The sequence below is a fragment of the Hermetia illucens genome, chromosome 3 (genome assembly GCF_905115235.1).
Source record: "Hermetia illucens chromosome 3, iHerIll2.2.curated.20191125, whole genome shotgun sequence".
NCBI lineage: Eukaryota > Metazoa > Arthropoda > Insecta > Diptera > Stratiomyidae > Hermetia > Hermetia illucens.
The window spans coordinates 170,662,101-170,681,885 of NC_051851.1; the positions used below are offsets into that span (position 1 = coordinate 170,662,101).

The window sequence follows — 19,785 nt, forward strand, 5'->3', positions numbered from 1 at the left end:
CGTTGGATGTCAAAAACGCATTGAACTCGGCCAACTGGAATAGAATTAAACGGGCGTTGGCTGACATAGGTGTCCCCGGATACTTAGCGAATTTAGTGGAAAACTACCTCTCAGAGAGGACTCTCTGGCACGGGACGGATGAGGGCCCCAAAGAGTACATTGTCACAGCCGGGGTACCACAGGGATCGGTACTTGGTCCCCTGTTGTGGAATATCATGTATAATGGGGTTGTTGCTCTTCCCGTCCCAGAGGGGACTACGATTGTCGGCTTTGCTGATGACCTAGCTGTGGTTGTTGCAGCAAAGCACCCAGAAGATGTGGAGGTTTACGCAACAGAAACAGTGAGAGCGGTAAAGTCCTGGCTAGAAAAGGCCGGGCTGACTTTGGCGGACGCGAAAACGGAAGCGGTCTTAATAACGAAACGCAGGAAAAATAACACTGTAAAAGTGGAGGTCGGTGGACATACGGTCGTATCAAAGCCGGCTATTAAATACCTGGGGGTAATAATTGACACCAAATTGAGTTTTAGGGAACACCTAGAGTATGCATGCCAAAAGGCAGCCAGTGCCACCACGGCACTTGCAAAAATGTTGCCAAATATTGGTGGGCCGAAACATTGCCGAAGGTTGGTGCTAGCCGGAGTGGTGCGCTTCATCCTGCTCTACTTGTCGCCTGTGTGGGCAGAGGCGCTTGCAAACTCTCAGAAACGGAAGCAGGTGAACTCGGTTTACCGGCGGATGGCTTTGAGGATTTGCAGTGCTTTTAGAACCACATCAGATGAGGCAGTATTGGTGATGGCAGGCATGATCCCAGTTGACATTCTGGCTAAAGAAATGAGTGTCCTGTACAATGCAAGACATATGGAGGGGCATGCACAGCGTAGAAATGCGGCAAGATCAGAGTCGCTTGATCTCTGGCAACGCAGATGGGACGAGTCTACGAAAGGTCGGTGGACGCACAGGCACATTCCCAACATTGGGGTGTGGCTTCAGCGAAAACATGGGGAGACCAACTACCACATTACCCAATTCCTCACGGGGCACGGTGGTTGCTACAGGCAGTATCTGCACCGCTTTGGGTTGGATGATTCTCCGAACTGTCCCAGATGCGATGGCATACCGGAGGATCCAGAGCATGTGATGTTTCACTGCCCACGATTTGCAATGGAGAGAAGGAGCTTAAACCAGGTGCTGGGCAGGAGCGGGACCCCGGAAAGCTTGGTTACTGAGATGCTGGAGTTCGAGTGGCTTGCGGTTGGCTCCGCAATCATCGAAATGCAGGAGGAGTTGCTGAAGGAACAAAGAAGGAGGAAAGCTGCAAATAGGAGAAGGATGAGTGCCTAAGAGCAAACCTACCCCGCGAAGTAATACCTCAATGGTGGTCCCGCGGGGTTGGGGCTGGAGAGACCGGGGGTGGTTTTTAGTGGGTGTGAATCCCACACGCGCCAGCTGTAGTTCCGCCGTTCGGACGGCGGAGCTGCGGCGGACGTGTCTTTCTAAGATTTTCCACCTCGGTGTACGTACAAAAAAAAAGATATCAACAAAGCATTTAACAACGTTGGTACTCAAGCAATCAAGGAGGTTCTTATCAGAATATGATTGGAGGGGTGTCGTACATATTGGATAATTCAATCTTATCTGAAAGGCAGCCACTGAACCAGAACTGTAAGCGAAAGGACACCCCAGGGTGATGCCAGCTCTTCGGTGCTCTGATTGATAGTGATAGATGAAATACTAAGGATACTAGACAAGAACATAGTGAACATGATGGTGTATCCCGACAACGTGAACATATTGGTGTCAGGGATGATTCCCTCCGTTTTGAATAAAATCACGGCTCGTTGGGAAGAGTGTGCTTGTGAATTACTCGATACGGGCTTGGCATAAATCCAACCTAAACGAATCTCATGCTACTTACCACTAAGGCAAGGATATCTGAATTTCAACTTTCGTCCAATGTATAGTATCTAGGTGTGATCCTGGATCATAAATTAAATTGGAGACGAAACATGGAACTGAAAACTAAACATCTTCTGCGCCTCCAATAGTACCATTGCAAGGAAGCGGGGTCTTCAGCTGAAGATGGTTCTCTGAATGTAGACAGCTTTAGTTTGTCCCATCCTAAAGTATGATTCAAAGAACCGCGACTGAGGCTCTACAGTCCGACAGACGCCGTCAATATGCTGGTACACCACCTTCCCCTGGACTTTCATATTGAATACGCTGCAGCGTGCAATACTCTCAGACTAGGTGAGTCTGGATGTTGTGGGGCCTTTCCAGTCAGATCAGTGTGGTCATCTTGGATTCGTGTATTCCAAGCGCGGTTACTGGCGATACTGAATGCCTGCCGATGGATTGGACACAATACGCGCCCCAAACGTAATTTAGCCATTCTGAACGACAACCAAGCGGCATTTCAAGCTTTATAGTCAGTGGAGACATCCTTCAGACTGGTGGAATATCCAAGGATGCGGTGAGCAGACTAGGCGCATGCCCAAAGTCAGCCTCCATTAGGTTCCCGGGCATAGGAACATAGAAAGCAATAAAAGGGTTAGCGGAATGGCCAAACGAAGTAATACTCTTTCTAATACATTGGAAGCTGTCAAGGGTAGAAACAACTGCCATGATAGCTCCACCGTCTTGCCACATACAAAGGAAAGCTCTAAAGTCCTGATTATCAAAAACCGGTAAGGACATCTAGCACACAGAGTTTAAAGCCCCAATTACTACTCTACTCTTCATTGATTTCAAGAAGGTCGGAGATTTTAATGGCTATTATCAACATGACGCAGGATCTATCGGCGAAGTTCACCGATACAATTTTTTCTTGTTATCGATGGAGTTCACTATGCTTCCTTAGCTAGAGGACCCCGAGGTTGTCAGCGGACCATGCCATCTTTCCTCGAATGCTACTGACATGACAGCTCTTGCATCAAGTCGTGGATCTTAGCGAAATGGTTCTGAATTAAAATTAATCAGACATAATTAGCAAGAAGATAAACCCCAACAAAAAGGAGGCTCTGCGCAGCAGCTCATTTAAAGAAGGCTTTTTAGAAGGATAGGAACAAATTTCATAGAGTGTTTATTTTCTTTAGTGAATAATTCAGAAAGTAACTGGGAGGGTTTTGTGACAATACTAGCCTTCACTTCTCCTCTGTGTGAATGGAGCAGTCCTTCAACTATGTATACCTTATAGACGCTACCGAGCTAGTCGGCTTTAACAAACTGAAGAGGTTTTATGATGGCGCCATACCTACTTGAATCCTTATAAGTTTTCATTGTTTTACATATTCAACGTACTTTACCCTTTGCGACGGGGATATTCACCCAAAATCAATTTGAATATCCAAGCGTTCTCGTTCTTCGATGTAGAAGGAATAGCAATTTTCTGGCACGGATTGATATTTACATTTGCTACCTTTACTTCAAAACTTTCTGTATCATATCCCACGGGCTCATACAGATGCTCTTCATTTATAATCAGGACGACATACTATTATTAATAGATAGAGGATAACCAGTGAAGTTCTTCTGGGACGCAGTGCGTTTTCTGTGGGACTTTTCACCTAGCATTGACTAACTCATAGTTGAGGGATCCCCTTAAGAAACTTTTAAACTAGGATCCCCATTTTCTATTTTTCTTTTTTTTTTCAAAAATATACATGCTAGGTTAGACTGGATAAGTTCAGACTCTCGGTTCCCCGGGTTCGAATCCTAGTGGTCATGGGTGTTTCTGTTCTCCTTATGTTTGTTTCGCTATTGTAAGTTTATCACTTGGATAGAGTTAGGTATAATAATATTGAAAATAGGAAAAAGTTGATAATAACAAGGAACAAACTGTGTCCTGATGCACTAGGGTACCTCCTTAGTAAACAGAAAACATATGCATCCACTTATGTTTTTTTTGTACTTCTACCGTATTTCCTTCCTCAGTTAGGAATGACCTCGTTTCAATTGCAGGCTTTCCACTGTAATTGAAGAAACTGCTGTCTCTCTCTCTATCTCTCTACCTGTAAGTATACTTTTTGCCTTTTGTAATCATTTTGGTCCCTATAATGGATTTTGTAACTTTTTTCACGAAAAGTAAATTTTGCTGATCCTTAAGTGTTCATAGAGCTACTTAATCTTATCATCGAATAAATAGCGAGCTTTCTTTTCTACATCACACCTTGGCGTTCCAGGTTCCCTCCAAAATTGATCCGGCCCTTCAATATTATGTTAGATACCATTGCTGAGAAATTACCCTTGCGTGCTATAGGCAATGTACTCTCTCCGCAACTTGATCAAATAATGGTTGATTTGAGACATTTTTTCTCAATAAAATGCTAATGAAAAAGATGCATTCGACAAAAGTATTACCTCTCCAAGTGGGAAAGATTTATTTTTTTTTGAAAATTCAAAAAAGGACGACCTTAGTAAGCATATTAGGTATTTCAACTTGCAAAATATTCTTTGAGCAATTTGTTTCTGAGGTTAAAATTGAACAATCGCTTATATTTCCATTTGCACGTACATTTCGCGGACACTGTAGTGTCTACTAAAGTATTTGCTTGAGTATAGTATGCATTCGAGATCCATAAAAATTATTAAAATCGATTCAATGTCTGCCTATCCGCCCATCTAATCCTTGTGTAGTTAATGCAGAAACCAAAATGAAAGCTTCATTCGCGTTGATCCAAAGTTGCAATGCAATTCCGGAGCTTCTTGGTTCCGCCATATTCCGGTGGCTGCTTTCGGTAAATGGCTTCTAATTTACCTCAACGTCACGTACAGCTTTCCACCTCACCAGCTGATTGCCAGCTGTTTTCTTAGCGTGGCTGACGTTTACCAATCCACGAACAGGGTGAAAACCTTTTATTTACGTTTTGGTGCACCGTTCTAATGGCTTTAGGTCATTAAGATATTTTTGCCAAATTCGTACAATTGTACGTCGTGAAAACCGTTAGTGAGTCCTATGGTCCTCCTCGCCCAAAGACTGAGGGAGACCTGCTACTTCTACCCCGCCCTGCAAAATGAATAATCCAGGTCCTGCCCCCAAGTATGGAAATTGGTGGCGAGTTCCGGAGCCTGTCCTAATCAAGATCTTTCTTCAGTTGCGGGTGCAGGAGGTGCTCAAGTGCAGTTTGGTGTGCAAACGATGGCAGGAAATCGCTACCACAGAGTATCTGTGGCACAAGTTGTTCCTGCGGGACTTTGACGTGCAATCGGATGTTGCTATCAAACCAGGTGCGTGGAAAACTTTCTATTTTTGTTAGAAAATTGGCTAAAAATAGATGAAATGTTAACGTCGCAGGCTAATGTTATATAAAAAGATATTTTCTGAGGATTTATAGATTTTTGCCGGCACAATTTAGTGGACGATATAGGGAAGGTATGACTCTGGTGTCGGTCATAACAACACTATATAATTCACTGGTTCTTAGTAAACTTCTTAGAGGATGGCCCTACTTTTGCGGAAAAGTAGAATAAGAGAGCCTGAATAACCAAGAAATATCGACCGACATTAGTGAAATGGGAAAGCAATTGAAGGAAGCTATATGGAGTTGTTGGCAGACATAGCAGTCCTACCGAAAGCAAGCATATATGGGCTGTCGGGTGTCAGATGGTTTAATTATGGTACAAATATTCAAAATTCCTATGGTTTGATACCACACTTGGTTTAAGATAACATTACGTGGGAACATGAAGGACATCTCTCATATTTAGCGTTATAGCTGAGTCACGGTTAAACCCACATCCTTAAAAATTGATCAATTGATAGCAGTTGATAGTGGATTAGTCCTTGTCAGCACTTGGCAAGCATGATGGCCATGAGCCTCAAATCTTTACTTGACCTGCCTCAGATTGAGCCATTCGTGTAAGGAAGGTTCCCCATAAGGGTGCCGGCGGTGCGAAGAGCCACGCAACACGAGGTTCTGCCACACCCCATCTCCAATAGAACAACAGGCTTCAGTCCAAAAACCAACATCGCCCCGCGGCGGCACAGCCGATCCACGAGACGGATTAGGCATATTCCAGTCCCATGAAAAGAACCTTTGATTTCCTTCATGGCAAGAGACTAAATAGGAGTCCTCTTGGCAACGACATAAGACTACGCAATTGACAAGTTTGGGCAACAGCATTTGGTCCGAGCATTGTGCGACTCTGGCTCAAATGCGAGCTTGATAACATTTCGATTGGCGAAGCAGCTCCAACTTCGAAGAAGATATAAGCATGTGCTCATTTGACTTGGTTACTCTGTCTTCGCGGTCACAATTGTGTATGGAATAGCCTCAAGTCCATACAATACAGTCCCCGTCTTGCAGCAGTGTACCGAATTACCTCTTCACTTGACTTTGGCATCGGCGCTTGGTCTACGATGCAATCCATTTAGGCAGCTGGTTTGGATTGAAATGCGCCTTTCCCAGATCATACGGCACGGACTTGCCTAAGCTTTCGCAATATTTTGATAACCTCAACCAATTGCGTATTCCACAATGATCAGACATGGCTTCTACACACACATTAGTCCTTCACGGCTTTTCACGCGTCAAAATTCGGGCTTGCGCAGCAGTCCTCTGGGCGCATACCCAAGACCAAGAAAGTCGCGCTCATGACACCTTCATTGCAACGCGTACAAAGCTAGTATCTCTTAAGATGCCGCAGCGAATCACTTCACCAGAAGACGACACTACGATTCCCAGTTTGGAGCTCACAGCAGGACTTCTTCTGGCAGTCATGGTAGACAACGTGCGATCAGCGTTACCATTTGTGGAGATCCCATGCACATATTGTATGGATTCTCAAGTCTTGCTCTGCTAGCTTCCCAAGCACTCAACAGAATTGAAACCTTATGTGCCAAATCGAGTGAAGAAAATCCGGGCTCTCGGTTTCAGAGCGGATTGTCGTTACTGGGGATCGGCCGAGAATCCCGCTGATTGTGCGAATCGAGGCCTTTCAGCGGTAGAGCTTCTCGACTATCCTTTTTGGTGGCAAGGCCCGATGTAGCATGGCACGTCAACACTAGTTTCTGACGTAGCTATAGCATCGTCTTCCTGAGCGGATTTGCAATAAAGTCAAATTGAGGAAAGGTATCCAGTCATCGTGACATCGGCAGCTTTTATTCGTGCTCCGACTGCCCTTCCCAACGTGCTCTCGAAGAGCTGGTTATCTCGCTTTCAAAGCGATTCAACCAACTTCGTCACTTATTGAGCATTGTGACTCGTATAAAGCGTTGGACTCTATCCATCGCGACGACTTCTTCTTGACACCTCCATCATCAACGGCCAGAAAATGAACCAGGTGTCTAATCTTATGTTACGCATCAAGCAAAATATGGCCTTGAAGACGGAGCTGCAAGCGTGGACGATTAAGGATTGCAATGCCTGGGAGGACGACCCCAACACTCGAAGCTCCTACACGACCAGCACTTCCCCATCATCTTACCCAAGCACGATGCACTGACTAAACAGGCGCACTTCACTACTTGTGGAGTACAACTCATGTTACAATAGTTGCGCTCTCGATATTGGATTCTTCAGGCCAGACAGACAGCCATTCATCGCTTAGCAGTATACCGAAAGCATCTAAGGGAGCTCATCGAACAGTAAATGACACCGGGCCGGGTCGACAACTGTGGCCCGTTTATGCTGTCCATGGGCACCAAATACTCGACATACTCGACGATGGCTACGCGAGTCGTGCACTTCGGGGTGGTCGAGGTTGTTACCTCTCAAGCATTTCTTGATGTTTTCACTCATTTCACAAGTTGTCGATGTCGATGTACCGACCTCTACAGCGGTAATAGTAAGGCCGTCCTCGGCGAGAACAGCAGGGTCTGGTTATCTTTGCTACTATCAGAGCAGAATCAGTGAACTTTCGCGGATCTCAGCACGATCTGGCATTTCATATCTCCGCACGCAGCGGTCAAGTCGGCGAAGCATGACGCATCGCCTCAACTCCAGGCCTGTGATACTTCGACGAGACGGCCCAAACAAAAAATTTACACTATCTCTGGCCGCTTTTTGCGGTGTCTGAACCTACTCTGCCGAATCGTCCATGTAATCGACTCAGACACTGGTAGTGACTTCCAACAGGAATTTTGGCGGCGCTGGTGCGACGGGTGCTTGGCGACACCGCAGCTTCGCAACAAATGATGACGCCGATTCGCCGATCGGCAGGTGGGAGACATGTCTTAATCAAAGGTAGCAAGCTACCATCCACCCATTGACGGATGCGCCGAGTTGTCCAGCTACATCCAGGCAGGGATGGTCTCATTCGTAATGTCATCCTACAGACCAGCAGCGGATTTGCTACCCTGGGAGTAAAATCATTTTGTCAGCTGGACAATTTCGAAGCAAGCGCTTCAATCGGACAGGATATTGACGATAATAGCGACAAAACACCATTGCCCTGCTGTAGTCTTGGGTCTGATTTTTCTTCCCTTTTCTTGGCATTCGTAATTTGGCGATTATTCTGTAAAAAACGTTTTCCCTGCAAACATAAATTGTCGTTTTTTTGTTGACGGTTGGCTTTTAATGTTTAAATCCCCGAACTTTTGGTGCTAGGCAATGAGTACTCGAACAGGGAAATTTTTTTTTTGTGTGAAATCCTGAATTCCGAAACTGTGGTCGATCGGTATTCCTATGCGAAAGAAGTCAGTATGATCATTTTAGACTAATCATATGAACGACAAAGATAAATTGACGGTGTCTGCAAAATTATAGAAAAGAAGGAGACTCAAATTACCAAACGAAAGTATGAGCGCGAACGTTTGGTGGGGGGGGATTATATTCAACCGATAGGATTTTTTTAGCTACATAAACATGTTGAATTTGGGCTTACAGAAATTTATGGTTATGAAGTTGTATGCAAAAAAACTCCTCCTCCTCTTCAAAAACTTTAGACCGTTATTTCGCCCCTTATAACTCCGATTCACCAGAAACCACGTAGTTTTACAGATTTATGAGGTCACGAAGTATCGTTAGACAAATGGCAACTGTAAACTATTTGGTGCGGTAATCGGAAGAACATCTACGGAAAAAAGGATATTTAAAATTAGCTAAAGCGCAACGGTCGAGGGTCACCAGAATTCCAGTGATATACGTTGGACATTCGGACCTGAGCAGAGAAAGATGATGGGACTTTGGAGAGTACTTCTTTCTCTCTCTTTCTCTTGAGGTAGTAGACGTGAATCCGATGTCGGATTTTTACTGACGGCTACCTCAAGGTGCGGTTTCTGACAGGATTTTGACTGCAGATTAAGGAGCACCACTATTGTACAGTGCTATACACCAACGGAGACTTCCGATGTAGTCCAGAGGGATGGTTTCTACGGTAATTACACGCAGTTCAGGAGAGGCATTCTAAAGATGACATTATGATCGTGATAGGTGATCTGAATGCTCTAACATACAATGAGGAAACACCGCCTTGGTAACCGCAACGGTAATGGTACAAAGTTTGTGGATTTCTGGCACTTCAAAAGCATCGCCATTGGTGTTACATTGTTCGAGTCCAGAGCTGGTCATAAGGTCAGTTGGGGTTGAACTAACCGACACCTTACAAGTGATCAGGTTGACCACTTCGCGATCACGAACTCATCTGGTATATCCTACGACAACAATTAATGCCAGAAGAACTCGTGCTCTGGGTTCAATTGCTCTACCATGATCCGGAAAGTAAAGTTAACGCAATCTGGATGAAGTGGAGTCCACAACTGGTATTCTTTGTGATCGACGTATCAACGAACGTCTCAAATGTAAAATTTAAAACAAAGTCGTCCATTTTGTCACTCTCTATGGTTCTGAGTGTTGGCCGACTATAAAAGACAATGGACGGCGTCTCGCGGTAATGGAGATAATAATGTTGCGTTGGACTAATGGCGTGACACGTTTTGATCACATCCGAAATGAGGATATCCGTAATCGATATGGAATTACACCGATTGTGGAAAAAATGCAAACGAGCAAAAAACCGACCGAAAAAACGATAGCTTTATACACTGGATGGGGACTTAAAAGCCTCTAGATTGCATTCAGATCAGGCATTTGATCAGGCCAAATAGCGAAACCGATCACGACGAGCCGACCCCGCTGTGAAGGCTGAAGAAAAAGAAGACTGCTCCGGTATCTTCGTGTGAACTACCCCTCTCCTCTCCGCTTTCTGAAAGTCCCCTTTTTACAACAGCGTAGATCCTATCTGGATTTATGCACATTTTTTAAAGCTTCCTCGAATCTGACAGACTACTCCGCCTCGAACGATATCACCTGCCGTGCTGCGTCTTATAATACACGTAACGCAGACATTTTCTACGTGCCCTTCACAGAGCTCGAAGTTCCATTCCCCGATCTCTTTACCGAAGTTACAACGCACAAAAGCTTACTTCTTTTAACTTCTCTTCTTTAAGTAGTTTTAAGTATAAGATAAGATTATTCCTTTCTCCTCCTCCTGAGGGCAATAAGTAATTGGATTTTACTCTGTTTATTGTCCGTCAAATAAATAAATATAGAATGTTGTCAGTCTGTATTCACGTGCATTTCTCTTGCTACAAATTAAATAGAATCTGCGCAAACAAAATAACATTATTAATTTCAGGTGCTGAATCATGGCGTCAGGAATACGCTCGTATATCATCAGATATTCCATCAGTCAACACCGAAATCTTATATGGTCATACAAATCAGGTGCTCCATGTTAGCTTCTCAAATAATGGAAAATGGTTTGCAACATGCTCGAAGGATGCCAACTGTATTGTGAGTGCCAACTTTCAAATTTCAAAAGCCGTTACTTGGCCTATTCAGTTACTGCCAAAGGATCCTGGGTTTGATGGTAACATTTACTTTAGGTGTGGACAGCAACTCATCCGGCAACAAAGAAGTACACCTACAACATGCGCTCGTGGAGCTGGAAATACACACAATGGTCCGCCTTCAACAAGTCCGATACAGCCCTCTTGATCTCTGGTGTTCAACTGCCAAGCATAAATTCAGTAGCTGGGGAGATTGCAGTGTATGCAATCGACGGTAAATGGTCCTTTCAAATTATGCAAAACCATTGAGCCTAATAAGGGGTTTCGTTTTCCCTCAGACGAAAATACATATCTGAAATGTCGAGTTCGAAATCGGCCCTACGATGTTTTTGGGACCTGGTTCAGCGAGAAATATCTCCTTTCCGGAGACTTGTATTGGCTTTCAAGTTCTGTTAGTTGTTCGATAGTTTGGCTCAACAAAGCGGATCAGGAAATATCTTCCGCCACAAAGCCGGTCCTTACGCAATTGTATAAATTCTACAACCCAAATGGAAGTTCAATTAGAAGCATAACTGTCGCCGATTGTCCTTGGTTTGATAATGAAAAGGAAGAAGCATACGCTGCCGAAGCGATTGTAGACGAACAAGAAAACGCCGCCGCAATAAAGAAAGCTCTACAGGAATTGGCCCAAGCTGAAGGCAATCCTGACTTTGGTTTGCACGATGCGCATATTCTCTACTACGATAAGGAACAAAACATCGTGGGCAACCCTCTACAGGATCCGAAATTCAAAGGACTACCTCCATTAGTATTCAACAGCGACGACTCAACCGATATTGATTCCGACGCTGAATACCCAGCAGCCGAAATGAAAGCACTTCCGCTAACCATTCGCTACGTTGATGCTTTCCGTCGAAAATACGGACGACGAAGAAAAGAAGTCTGTTCGTCTCCATCGAGAAAAAAATCCCGAAAAGGCACGGCAAAGAGCTCATCTCGGGAGAGTAGTCCAAGAGCTGAAGACGTGGGCGAAGGTTCCTCGAATAGTCAAAGGAACGAATCAAGTGAAGAGCGTGTTCCCCCGAATCATAGCAAATACTATGTCGAATCGTCGTCCGATGATGATGAGGAGTATCGCAATCCGAAGTATCTCATCTTTACCGCTGGGTATCTTACGTATACTCCACATCAGATTGCTATCAAGCGAATGAAAAATGTGCATTTTCCTAAGTTGTTGGATCCTGGACCGTCGCTTAAGGAGCGCATTGAGAAGCGAAGAATGGAGCAGCGAGAGAGGAGAATGGTATGAAATTTATCTAATGGCTCCATGGATTTATGTATCTGTATAAAAAATCTTCCTTATTAGCGTGTAGAAGTCGAAACGGATTGGAATAACTTCCCTGCCGTAGCCGATAAGTTCGATCGAGTGGATAAAGTTATTGAAATGCATGGTCATATTACAGGGATGGCTTTGAGCCCCGATCAGAGGTAACCAGAGTCCCATCCTTTTGCTGAATCACCGATTTAGATCTGATTTTCCTTTTCCATTTCAATCAAATTTCAGATATTTATATGTAAATGTTCGCGCTTGGCCGCAAGGATACGTCATAACCGACTACATTCATCCTCCGCCAATTGCTCAGGAGATCGATATTCATGTTATCGATTTAAAACGAATGACACTGGTCGGGAAAACATATCGTGCGCATAAAGCTTTCACCGGAAACATTGAATGTTTCTTTATATTTTTAAGTGTATCTGATGACTATGTTGCGAGGTAGGAAGTGGAAACAACAGTGAGAGATGATCGAGTTATTTAACGTTCTTTTTCCCTTCCGCAGTGGTGCTGAGGATCGCCATGCATACATTTGGGATCGATACTACGGAATGTGCCTAGCAAAATATCCACACGAGGATGTAGTGAATAGTGTAGCGTTCAGCCCTAAAAGCAGTGATTTGCTCATCACGGCGAGCGATGATCACACAATCAAGGTGAGAGTTGCTTCAATTAAATTAAATTTTTATCGGTTTTTCGGAGAGAACAACCCCATCAAATCAAAGAGGAAGCAGTAATTGTCATTTTGCCTTTTCAACATGTCCTTCTTTACCTTTATTGTGCAGGTATGGCGATCCAGGGCTACTGCTAAAAGTCTAAATGTTGAAATATTAGGCGAAGCTGCGGAATTCAGGAAGAAAAAGCATAAGTAGGAATTCAAAATATGAACTAGATGAACTTGTATCAAATCGAATTATATTATAAATATTAAACGAAATGTGCTGTTTTACGAACAAATGGGTTTTTCTAAACTGAAATGGGAGTGCCTATGTTAGTTCAAAGTAACGAAAAAGATCGGCCCAGCCTCTCTAAACCAACTATCCGAAAACTAAGCGAGGTAGACAAGGAGCAAGGACTTTCGAGTGGAGATGATGGCAAATGTTAGGCACTCTCAACACCATCCGACTCTTCCATTCATTTATTTCTGTCCTTTTTAGATTGGTTGTTTAATTGCAGTCCAAAATAAACAGTAGGTCCTCAGGCGCAGGCTACCCCCGCTCCCCCCTTATAGCTTCTAATTCCAAAGCGATCCTTCGCGAAAGTTGACCATAGCCTGGGTCGTCGGAAGGAAAAATTATACTCCGCGTTTCTGGCTGTGAGTTAGGGCTTAAGCATACACCCAAAGCCTTCCCGGCTTGTCGTAAGAGGCGACTAAAAGGGGCAGAAATTTGTGAGAAAGCAACCTGCAAAATTTTGAAACTGTAGTGCTATCGAAATGTCAACAACGCTTCGGATAGGGACTGACCTGACGGCAACGACCTTTGACTATCGAAAACTGGCTATGATTGGTTCCTGGAATGTGGGCACGGTGCTCGGTAGCAAAGGTCCTTAGAATGCTCGCTTTCTCCAACTTAACCGGCAATTCCAGCGATATAAGTTGGACATTTTGGGTCTAAGCAAAGTAAGTTGGTGGAGAGGCGTTGACATCGGCCTCGAAAGGGATCAGCATCTGATGGTCGCTTGCGTGTTGCGTCCGCCATTTCTCGCAGGCTTTGAGAATTGCGACCCACTAAGTTCAACATCGATCGCTTGTACGACCCAGCTGACGCTCGACAATGGAAGAGCTAAGAGAATAATCTGCCTGAGAATATCGATAAGAATTAAGCCGCGGGGTTACGCAAGTCGTCGGCTACGTCCCGAAAGGGCACTATAAGACCTGGCTGGAATCGTGGAAATGATTCGATGAATAGAATAGATTGAATGCTCTATTAACTGCTGCATAGTACCATTCACTAGGAGGCGTAAGCTTGATCACCTGAGAGCCATAAAATTACATGATATGGAGGTGAAACGAGAAACAGAGATCAAATATTTGGGAATTACGCTACACCAAAAAATACCCTGGAAGACATATGTCGGAAAGCCACGAGGGCTCTGATGACTTGTAGATCCATAGCAGGAAAAAATGGGGTTGTAGCCCGAAGATACTACTTTGGAATATACTGCAATAGTAAAGTCAATGATTACCTATGGTGCGGTAATCTGGACAGAAAGAACCGAACTCAGCACACAAGCCAGGGAATTACATAAGCTCCAGAGACTGACTTGCGTGTGTATCGGTGGGGCAATGAGGACATGCCCAACAGCATCCCTGGAGGCCCTTCTGGGATTAACCCCTCTCCATCTGCATATACAGATGCAGGCAAGGAGGGTAATATTTAGGATGGCGGGGGATATCAGTGAGGCGGGGAGCTGCCTAAACCGAAGGAAGATTGATATTGTTTCTAGGCGGTATCCCGAATTACTGATACCAAGGGATAACATGACAACGAGGTTTCGCTTCGATAAGAAGTTTGAAACACGTTGGAGTAACAAGGCAAACTGGGAGAGCGTGGCTGCGACATACGGCTTAAACCAGCAACTGATTACTTGGTACACTGACCGATCCCTCACAGCAGAAGGAGCGGGTGCCGATGTCATTGGTCCAAGGAAAATGTACTTCGAGCCAATGGGCAGGTACACCAGCATATTCCAGGCGAAAATATACGCCATAGACAGATGTGCCTCCTTTAATCTCCAAAGGAACTACAGGAGGCAGAACATTGCTATTCTCACCGATGGCCAAGCAGCGATCAAGGCACTTAGGTCCAACCAAATGAACTCTAAACTGGTATGGGAATGCCTTGAGAGACTAAATACACTCGGCTCGTCAAACAAAGTCTGGATAATCTGGGTTACAGGTCATGCTGGGTTGGAAGGCAACGAAGCAGCGGTCGAACTAGCCAAGAAGGAAGCAGGGACGCCTTTACACGGGCCAGAATCCTTCTGTGGAATCGGAAACGGGTTCATGGCTATGACACCAAGAAGAAGAAGACGAGGCGCATCATCGAAGGACGAGCTGCTTCAAACCAGCCAGTAGACAGTAGCCGTCGAGGGCAATTCAGCTGGTGCCAGGGGTAGCACTACTGTGCTGGAATCAAAAGCAGGGACCTTCGGATTAGACAGACTAGCGATTTGCAGCCTGAAAACCCCTGCCATCGAATTGGACGTAGCGGGTGCTAGCTATAGTACTTCCACGCCACAAATGTCGAATTTAAGGGTTCCCCAAGGAACAAGAGCTGAAAAGAATATCAGCTTCCAGCCGCCAGTGAAGAAGCGGAAGTTTGCTAGAGTCCTACCCAAAAGTCAGTTTCACAAGGTCATCCATATTATGAGCAAGATGGGGTAAAATAATGAGAGCGATAATATTGTTGATCAGGATGAAAAGGATATAGTTGAATTTGAGGCGATTGTTGAGGGATATAAAAACAAACGCCTGGAAAACCAGCAGAAGGCGAAATCTGCCGCCTTCAAGCGTAATCGATCTCCAGATGAGATCAAACAGGAAAACAAGAGGAGCAGAGAGCGCAAGACCTCGGATGCTAAGCAACCTCTGCAAACAAAGAATATGATAAAACAGCGAGGTAGCTAGTAGCCACTTACCAGTGACGCCGGGAGATGGCATCATTGTTATAATAGTAATTCCGCTAGCGATAAACCTGGAGGTATGGACCAACCGCGAGGCTAAGCTGTCGTAAAGGGTCCTTCAGCATCCTTTGAACACAAGAGAAGTGCGCAGACTAGCGTGATGATCTTCAGCTTGGCGTATTCAGTGTCATCACGGCCTCACAGATAACAGTTTTCAAAAACATCTTCAAGGTACCACCAATTTTTTCATAGATCAGAACTGAGATACGCTTCATACCGCCTCGACGAGCCAAACGATGGATTACTGGTTTCGTGATACTTTGGACGGTATCACGAAGAACCTTGCATGAACTCCATTCCAATTCCAAATCAGCGACATCTGAAACGGCGTGAAGCTTAATATTGTCCTATATAACAAGATTCCTAGAAGGGAACAAGCACGTCTAATCTCAGTGTCTTAAAAATCCCAGGATCCCCATGGGGTGATCAAGGAGAGACACCAGGTAGGCAGTTAACCTTTTCTACTTTGTATAAATAGAAGGTGCCTGTAATCACTGGATAAGGCGGATTATAAAGAATGATTTAGAGTTGGAAGCAAAAAGGTGAAAGTGTTCCGCTTGATAAGACCGGAAGGCGATCTGGACCCAGGCGACGCCGCCAACGAGCTCTTGGAGGACATGAAGATCGACAGTCCGACGGGGACTGACGATTCCCCTAAGCAAGATCTTGCTGAGGGTAGCTTCAATATCTGCTGCAGGCACAAATGCTAACAACTATACAACGATTGCCGAAAATGGTACAAGACACCATGGCAGCCAGGAAGCGGTCCTGGTTGGACTATTGTCAGGTCATTGATAGTGCCAGCGAATCTGGGGGATTTGGCAAGATTCTAGCCAAAGAAGACAGAAACCCATTCTTTCTCAAAAAATCGGAAGGCTCGTGGTGGGAATCTTCTGGTGAAATCCTGTAACTGTTAGTTCAGACCCAATGCTGACTCTAAGCGAAGATTGAGCCATCGCTACAATGCAAGCAAAATATTCTAGCTTCTTTCTGGATGTAGAGAGAGCATCAACGTAAGTATCCAAGCCATCATGGTAGTTCTAATCAGAATAGGCTGGTGTGAAAGTGGATATTATCCATGGTAACATCATGGATGTTTCCCTGTTATCATGGAGATTATAAAAGGCGTGTTGGGAAAGGTGTACATGTGGGCTGCAAGATGTGACCTCGGCATAAATCCAACCAAACGAAACTATTACAAGTAAGGAGCGTCTGAGCAGACGTAACTTGCTAGAGTCGCTTAACTCTACTTTGATAATCAGCCCACGGTCAACGGAAAGCCGCAGTTTCCCCTCCATACACCATCTCCGTGGGGCTGGCCATGAACTTCTCTCAGTGGGTTGTACGAATGGCGAGGATTTTGTATTAGGTTACTTTAAAATCAAATTGAACTCAATATCTCAAGCAATAACTTTTTAACGTCTCAAAAATGTAAGCTGAGTCGAAATCGAAGTCCTTTTTCTTTTTCAGGTCCTGTCAGTTGAAGTAGAAGTCCAGCCATTATCTTTATATCTGACATATCCTGCCGTCCCTTCATGGCACTCTGCTCTCCACTTCTGTGGCGAGGTCTAAACTGAGTGGAGAGCGCCGATGGCGTCATTTGTCCGCTCGCAATTGGCAACATTCGAAATAAATTTCGAATGCCGCGAATCCTGCCGCGCCACAAGGAGGACGAAAGGCAAAGACTGCGACCACGACGGATCCTCGCGAGCCATTAAGGCGACTTTCAACGTCCGGTGCCAACATTCCATTGGCCTAGCGATGGTATACAGTGGTCCTGTGGCGTTTGAAACCCTGGAGCTTGCCTATCTTCGATAAAAGAGTAGACTCAAACTGCATTCCCTGGTCCGTAATGATTACGTCTGGTACTCTAGAGCGCGATATCCATTCTCGACAAAGGGCCTGGGCACATGATTGTGTCGTAATGTCAATCAGAGGTGTTGCTTCCGATCCGCAAAGGACCAATGATGTCGAGGTGGATGTTGTGGTCGATCGAGGGAATACGCCTACTTCCATTTTCACGTGCTTGTTGATCTTACAATTCTGACACACGATGCACTGTCTGGCCAAGAATTTACGTCCTTGTTTATAGACAGCCGGATTTTCAAGATCTGATTTTCGGATTTCCGGAACTGAAGCTCTGGGTCGTTTTTCTGGGCCTCGGCGATTGACGTATAGTCGACTGCGGCGGGCAGTGACATCCGAGATTCTTGACAAAGTTCCTTATTAAGGCATGCCTAGACCGGATATCGGTTGTAGCGCCGTTGATGATGATGATGATGTGTATTGTTGCGGGAGCGACTTGACACAAGTCCGCTCTCTTTGGCGATCGGAAACAGTTAAGTCATTGAGGGTTTTACGTGAGCACCTGTCTTGCGATTTAATCCCACGGTCTTCTTAAGACACGGATTGATTTTGGGACCGCAATCAGAGCCCCGCTGAGACAAGCAACAATGGTACCAGTCTATACCAAATGCATGGCTTAGCATTCATACTGGTGGATGCAAGATATACTTAAATCTCTACCGAACTAAGGAGTACGGCACCCGTGTTGAAACGCAACATCGCGTCGAGGGTCGAAGGTCTCTTCTCGCTTGAGCATAACCACAGCCCCCATGAAATTCCTACTAGGGGGCCTACCGCAAACAACCGAGCTGTACTCACATACAACGGGAGTTCACCCGAAGTATGAGAGTCCAGGAGCTATCCCGGTTCTCATGGTACCAGTATACCCCTGGTAGGGTCTCGTGGCCAATTACCACTTCAGATGAGTCCCTGTGAAGACTCGCGTCTAATCGCCCTAATTAGGCCTTTGGAGCATTCGCCTACTGCATCACGGCCGGCAAACCAAAGTGAGTACAGCGTCTCCCGGTGCCACCACTATGGAGGTTCTCCTCGGCCACTTGGTTTTGGTTTGGCCGACAGGTTTGCCGCCTCGTCTTCCTCACCGCCATCTCTGAGCACCGGCGGTCGGAAACAGAAGGAAGTGCACTGCGCCGCCTTCATACCAGGCCACCAGATGTGCCGGTGGTATGTCTACACTGTCGGCGATGCAGTCGGTGATTCAGCTAGACGAAGCACCTGAGGAACCTTGAGAATTCCAAACTAACTGCGCCACATGCAGATGAATAGCATTCCCAACCAGTCCACCGACGTGCTGTAAGGCTATGACACAGTATTTTTTACCGACGGATCGAAGGTGGTCTGTAGAGTATGTCCGGGAATGTTCGCGGATATGCCCAGTTTAGTTGAGTCGTGCAGCCTTCGGGGATTCCGCAGTGTATTCCAAGCCGAAGTACTCGTGATACTAGAGGCTGGTCGATGGTTCCCCTTCCCCGCTTCCCCTTTTGCATTCCTGTCTATAGCAATCTAGATGGGAATGAGCGCGTTGACGGGTTGTCGAAGCGGGGCTTCGCTTTTGACGATTCCTTAGTTGGTACAGTCGGCGTCTCGCTGGCTACTACTTAACAGCCATTGACTTCAGATTGCGAAGGCTCATCACCGTCAAGTTGAGGAGGATTTGGTCCTCCCATGAGAAGACCCAATAGCGAATGGTTTTATGTCAAACACGTGCAAATGCAGGTGTTTTCCACGGGGTACTGGCCAGACTTGGTATATCCTACAATTCGCTTTGCCGATGCTGCGAAGAGGAAGGAGGAGCACTTAAGCACTTCCTTTGCGATTGTCCAGGCTGCGAACAACAGAAAAACAATTCTTTCACGACTTCCAAGAGATCTCTGGTTGCGGGGTGGGGGATCTGCTATTCTTCGTAAACGGCACGAGTTGGCTCTGAAGATTTGTGCCTGCGGGATTCTGCTCTTCTTGTCTCTCCTGCAGTAGTCAAGGTCTTAGACATTTTTGGCATCAAGACGGCACACCAGGGGGCTAATTCGGCCCTTCGGAACGGCCCCTGATACCTACCCATTTACCTACTATGGAAGACGTGAAAATTTCAACGGTGACACGGCTGCACACTACATATTACCCGGATTTTTCATATCCACCTATGTTGCTCGAAAGCGTCTGGAGATACG

At 45.5% G+C, this 19,785-nt stretch overlaps 1 protein-coding gene across 1 annotated transcript; it reads left to right on the plus strand.

Annotated features, from left to right (window-relative positions):
- The first annotated feature begins 4,821 nt into the window (after positions 1 to 4,821).
- LOC119652606 (F-box/WD repeat-containing protein 5) lies at positions 4,822 to 13,017 on the plus strand. The gene is made up of 8 exons (XM_038056838.1): positions 4,822 to 5,225; positions 10,575 to 10,732; positions 10,825 to 11,002; positions 11,067 to 12,031; positions 12,095 to 12,216; positions 12,293 to 12,505; positions 12,570 to 12,720; positions 12,850 to 13,017. Exons 1-8 carry the CDS (start codon positions 5,012 to 5,014, stop codon positions 12,934 to 12,936), a joined length of 2,088 nt encoding a protein of 695 aa, XP_037912766.1. The 5' UTR covers positions 4,822 to 5,011; the 3' UTR covers positions 12,937 to 13,017.
- The last annotated feature ends 6,768 nt before the right edge of the window (positions 13,018 to 19,785 follow it).